The sequence below is a fragment of the Microtus ochrogaster genome, linkage group LG3 (assembly GCF_000317375.1).
Source record: "Microtus ochrogaster isolate Prairie Vole_2 linkage group LG3, MicOch1.0, whole genome shotgun sequence".
Classification (NCBI taxonomy): Eukaryota; Metazoa; Chordata; class Mammalia; order Rodentia; family Cricetidae; genus Microtus; species Microtus ochrogaster.
The window spans coordinates 21,074,907-21,081,050 of NC_022029.1; the positions used below are offsets into that span (position 1 = coordinate 21,074,907).

The 6,144-nt window shown below is 39.2% G+C and overlaps 1 protein-coding gene across 1 annotated transcript in view; it reads right to left on the reverse strand.

The window, feature by feature from the left end:
• Prdm5 (PR/SET domain 5) overlaps positions 1–6,144 on the reverse strand; it is a 157,530-nt gene that overhangs the window by 107,724 nt on the left and 43,662 nt on the right. The window contains exon 3 of the mRNA XM_005360627.3: positions 2,561–2,683. Coding sequence (XP_005360684.1) covers positions 2,561–2,683 — 123 coding nt within the window. The remainder of the gene's footprint in view (positions 1–2,560; positions 2,684–6,144) is intronic.

Here is a 6,144-nt window from a genome sequence, read left to right on the forward strand (position 1 = left end):
ATTCATAATTCAGGAAACATTACGCTCGTGTCTTACCCACTCAGAGTTTCTGGAATGCAACTCTCAGGAGAGCATTCCTGCCAATTAGAAGTCTGGCTTTGTTTTCAGTCATGAGACCTAACTATTATGCTCTTTGACCCTTACTCAAATGTGATTTTGAAGCCTCAACAGTCTGAACCTACAGCTACTGTTCAAGTGAGAAAGTTGCTACCTCAAGGGAGCTAATAAGGTTCCTTTGTATACCATGACAAAACCAAGTAATGGTACATCCATTCCCATTAAGAAAGGGCAAAGCAACACTAAAAGAAAACAAGCTAGTGTCTTTGCTTCCACAACAACATCCTTGCTGTGGCCTCTGAACAGATTTAGACCCTAATTAAATCAACAATGATGTTTCGCAGAGGCTCTTGTCATATTCTAATCCTGCCCTTACCTTGATGCCCTTCTTAAGTCATCACTTATGTGAGGAGGGACCACAACGGCAACCATTTTCTTTCACAGACTCCTAAACTGTCTCAAGGAAAGGGATGGGGGAAGGAAAGTGGTCACTGAGTGTCTGGGACTCTCATTTGGGACCCTATTAGAGTCAATTCTATGTGTCCATACAGGGAAATACAGCTTTCCTAACCCTCGTATTAAAGGAGAAATTGTTTAGCTGAGGATAGGAAATTGAACACCAGATGACTATATTTTTTCATGAAATTAAACTTGGTGCTATGGATTTTCCCCTCACCACAGCTGGTTTAGGATAATGCACAATCAGTGCACTAATCAATAAATTTCTATAAGCAAATGTCACACACAGAAGAGTATAGTCAGTTTGCCCAGCTATCTTCCTTCCATTCTTTTTTTAAAATTTATTTATTTATTAACGATTTCTGTCTCTTCCCCACCACCACTTCCCCTTTTCCCTCCCCCTCCCCAATCAAGTCCCCCTCCCTCGTCAGCCCAAAGAGCAATCAGGGTTCCCTGCCCTGTGGGAAGTCCAAGGACCACCCACCTCCGTCCAGGTCTAGTAAGGTGACCATCCAAACTGCCTAGGCTCCCACAAAGCCAGTACGTGCAGTAGGATCAAAAATCCATTGCCATTGATCTAGATGCCCTTCAATGGAAGAATGGATGAAGAAAGTATGGAATATATACATATTAGAGTACTACTCAGCAATAAAAAACAAGGACTTTGTGAATTTTACATGCAAATGGATGGAAATTGAAAACACTATCCTGAGTGAGGTAAGCCAGACCCAAAAAGAGGAACATGGGATGTACTCACTCATATTTGGTTTCTAGCCATAAACAAAGGACATTGAGCCTTAATTAGTGATCCTAGAGAAACTAAATAAGGAGAACCCAAGGAAAAACATATAGGCATCCTCCTGAATATTAACCTTCATCAGGTGATGAAAGGAGACAGAGACAGAGACCCATATTGGAGCACTGGACTGAAATCGTCCTTCCCTTCTTGTTTCTGTCAGCCATGGCTTCTTGACTTCTGCAGTTCAGTCAGGAAAGAAAGCTTTACATAGGATGAGTCAATTTATCATCACCCCATGATGTCCCTTAATTCTCTTGTTTTCTCTGGATGGTCTTTTATTTATAGGCTCACTCTATATTTGCTTCTTTTCCTTTTGCCTGTATTGCCATTGGACAATTGCTAACTTCACCTCATAGTCTGTACAGGAACCAAATGTTTTGTGTGGCAGTATACTGCTATACAATGAAACAGAATTCAGCAAGATGTGGTCCTACTTGTGGAATTGTTTTTATGGGTCGTCCTAACTGGGCATGTAGTGGCTGACAGCTGATTAAACCGTAGGCTGTGTGTTTTTATGAAAACAGTTTCAGTATCACAATATGAGTGGGCTTCATCCAATCAGTTGAAGGGCTGAAGAGAACACAATGCTGCCACACTGCTTGGTCACCATAACAGAAACACCATATCTTCAGCTTGTTCCAAGCAGCCTTCGTGGCTCTACAGGAGCTTTAGATTCTTGGATTCAAATTGAGACATCTACTCTGCAGATTTTGGATTTGCCAGTGTCTACTATTTCATGAGCCAAATGTTTCTAAGCACAGAGAGATACTTAAATGTATCCCACCAAATCTATTTATCTGAAAAGTCTCAAAAACACACTATCCCCAAGGGCCTCAGTTGGACTGTGGGGAAGCACACAAGAACAAGGTCTCCAGGAGGCCTTTCTCAAAGAATAATCAATGGCAGAGTACAAAGAGCCAGAACAGCTAGCAAACCAAAGTGCTATCAAGAAAAAAATCACTGAAGAAAATAAAAGTATTTGAAGGCAAGCTCTGCCAAGCACAGTATCAAACCATGTAAATCATTCCCCCCAAGAATTCCCATAAAGCCAGTGACCTGGTTTTAGCTGACAGTTCAGTTGCTTTTTCCTGCATATGAAGACTATGATAATTTTCTCTGTTTTTACGACTTAGGTACTGTTATTTGAAGCTGATCACAGGGAAATAAGCTGACGACACAGAGTAGATCCATAAATTAATTCATTACTCTTATGGTGCACTGTACATACAAAGCCAACAAGCTCACTTGAATGGCAGCCAGGTTCTTCCGCTCCTGAGATGGTGCCTCATGAACAAAGCGAAGCCAGTTGGAGTGTCTAGGGTTAGTAGCATCCAAAATATACAGAACTTCTCCCTTGCTCCCACGAACCTAAAACAAAACAAACAAAAAATTCATATTAATCATGCTAAATTTACCAAGGGTGGAAGACTACATATTTTTCTGAAGTATACATCTTTTTATTGATAAGCATTGAATAAGTTTAAACTAACAGCACTCATGATTTAAACATATGTATAAAAAGAGCCTACTATTTAATTTGGCAGATGTCTGCATAACTCACAACTGTTCTCAAATATAACATCTTTTCTGTGTCCATTTTGCAGGTGTATTTAAATATACATGTAACAATCACAGTTGTTCAGGAGGCGATCATAACACAATCCGTCTTGTGTCTCCATGGAAGAGAGCAGCACTACCTCCCAAGTGAGATGAGCGGAGTCAGGGCAATCTCTTTCAATTCTCTTTCCATATGTTAAGAGAATTATCTGAAGAAGGGGAACTGACTAATCCAACTAGGAGGTGTGACAGCTCACGGGACATGGGCCTTTCTAGGGGATAAAGAAAACAGACTCTATTTTGTCATTAAAAATGTACTCATGAATTTCTTTGAACAATATTTTTTATTTGTTGCATTTTACATAGTCTCTAGCTATAAATCTTGCAGGTAAAACATAATATTTTAACAGGGAAAGAAGTAACAGAAGGAAGGAAGGAGGGAAGGAAGGAAGGAAGGAAGGAAGGAAGGAAGGAAGGAAGGAAGAGAAAGAGAGAGGGGGGAAGAAATGAATCAGTCCATTGAATGCTCTTGAACTCAAGACGCTTGGAATCTACTGTCTCCATCCTCTATTATTGGTTACGCTGGCCCTCTTTAACAACATACAGGCAGCAACTTCCACTTGTGTATATGTATAGCTGAAATCCAGCAGAGAAGAGATGGAAAGATTTCAGAGAATGCAAATCCAATTCTCAGCGCCCACATAGTGGCTAACAACCCCCTGTAACTCTCCTTGTACAGGTGTGACACCCTCTTCTAGCCTCTTTGGGCACTGGTCACGAGTAATACACAGACATAATGTAAGCAAAACAACCATACCCCTAAAATAAAGTAAATATTTTAATCCAGCAGAGGATGTACACCTAAAATAAATATTTTAATCCAGCAGAGAATACACAAAAAATAAATGGCATGCAAAATCTAGGAATGCACTGGAAGTACAAATGAGGTAAGAGAAACATCCAAGGACACCAAATGCATGGGGCATGCATTTCTCATGGCACATCTGCACATTTACTCATTCAACAAACTACTGCTGAGTCCTGTATTGCCCAGGACTAAGAATGTTTCTACAAACAAAACAAAGTCTCTGAGCTCACAGGACTTCAGAGTAAACAAACATAGAATGAAACTTCATGTTACTACGAAGACCATGAAGAAAAATCAAGCAGACTCTAGAAAAGTAAGTCATAGAGGAAAGGCTAGGTAAGCATCTTTGATGAGGTGGCTCTAACGCAAGTGCTCTAAAGAGGAGAAGGAGCTGGAGAATGATTTTCAAACAGAGCAGCAAGCAAAAGCAGCAGAAAGCTCTGAGTTTTGAAAATGAGCTTGACGTACACAAGGAAGAGGAGAAAGGCTGAAGAAGATGTCATGAGCACACCTGGGAAAGTGATCATTGGCTTTGGGATCAACTGGCAGATGACAAGTCACTCACAAACAAACAGACAGAGAAGCCACCCACACAGTCCCCACAGTGTACGTGCAATAATTTCTACCCAAAAATCTGTTTAAAACTCATCTGTTGGATGATGGAAAAAAAATGGGTGAAACTTCAAGATTCTCAGATATATTGTACAGAAGGAAAAAAATCAGCTAGACTATTCCTATTGTCTGATATCTGCCATTGCTCAAAGTGCTGTTTCTTTCCAAAGCCAAACAATTTTCAATAATCCTTACAGTATCTCTAAAGAGATTTGCAATGATCGCTGGAAAGCAGAAATTTAATTTTCAGTATTTTAACTGCTAAAAGCCTTGTGTGTCTCTTGAATACTTAGGTCAGTATTGTGAGAATTAGTTATAATTCTAACAAAAAAAAAACCAAACTGGTACTGAAATTTGTTCTGCCTCCCTGCTTCAAGCCTCACTGACCCAAGGAGAATATAAATAAATAAATAAATAAATAAATAAATAAATAAATAAATAACCAGCAGCAATAATGTTCTGCTGGATTTAAAACACACTGTATACCTACCACTCAAAGAGAAGTTTCATTTAACACAGTAACAATTGTAGATGTGCAGCATAAAATCCTTCCCTTCAAGTACCATCATAACTACAGTTTTAAAATGTTTTTATTTCTAATACCCAAATAACTCACAAGTAGTCATCCTGCTACATAGCTGAAAAATATTATTTTCTTAAAGAAACTATAATTTAAAATCCTAACTATTGCTAAAATCCAAATTTCAATGAGTAAAAGACTATTAGAACATGTGCTTGTCAATGCCATCTCAGCTTGAAGGGGGGCCTAGTCAGGGACTTAGTCATGGGCCCCTCAGTAATACATCCATTACTCTGTATTTTATAACGTGATCAGATGTGCTTGACATTTGAACTCAATGCAAAGAAGATAGACATTAACAAAACTTTTTCAGGTTTACTATAATAAGTACATTTAAGGAGTAGTACTGTTCATTTTATTTCAGTTTTGTTTCAGGACCCTAGGCTCCAACTATTTTCAGTCAATATAATGATTAGTATTAACTGTCAACTTGATAGAATCTATAATTATCTGAAAGACTGCTTCTGGGCATAACTATCAAAAATTATATCGATTACATTAACTGCAGTGAGGGACTGCACTTTGGGTGGTACCATTCCCTGGGCTGGGATCCTGGACTGTAGAAGTGGAGAAAGAAACCTGAGCAACATGTATCCATCACTCTCCGTTCCTGACTGTGGATGCCATGTGACCAGCAACTTCTTGCTAGCCATAATGGACTATACTATAACTGGGAGCCAGGCAAAGGCCTTACCTCATTAAGTTGCTTTTGTTAGGGTATTTTACCACAAAAGTAGAAAAAGAAATTAACCCACTTAGTATTAGTAACCTGCTTCCATTTTTGATTCACCAGATAGACACATTTTTCAGCTGATTGATCCTCATACAATATTCTATCTTAAGAGAAATACACAACTTCTTATTGAAATTCTTCTGAAATGTATTTTTTTAATTTATTTATTTATTGAGGATTTCCGCCTCCTCCCCGCCACCGCCCCCCACCTCCCCCCGCCCCCCGAAACAATTTATACTTACTGTCATTTATAATCTCATAACAAAAATAATGGTGAGAAATTACTGTACACCGCCCAAATCTTTATATTTGAAAACCTACCTTTGTTTGGTAGGAGAGTCAATGCCCATCCTATTGCAATCACCTGCACTCACAGACTGTTAAGCATCCCTTCTTGGCCCATTACTGAGCTGTGTGTTGCCCTGCAGCTCCTGTGAAACCACTGCATTACCTATTCCTAAGACTGCATCTTCCTGCCC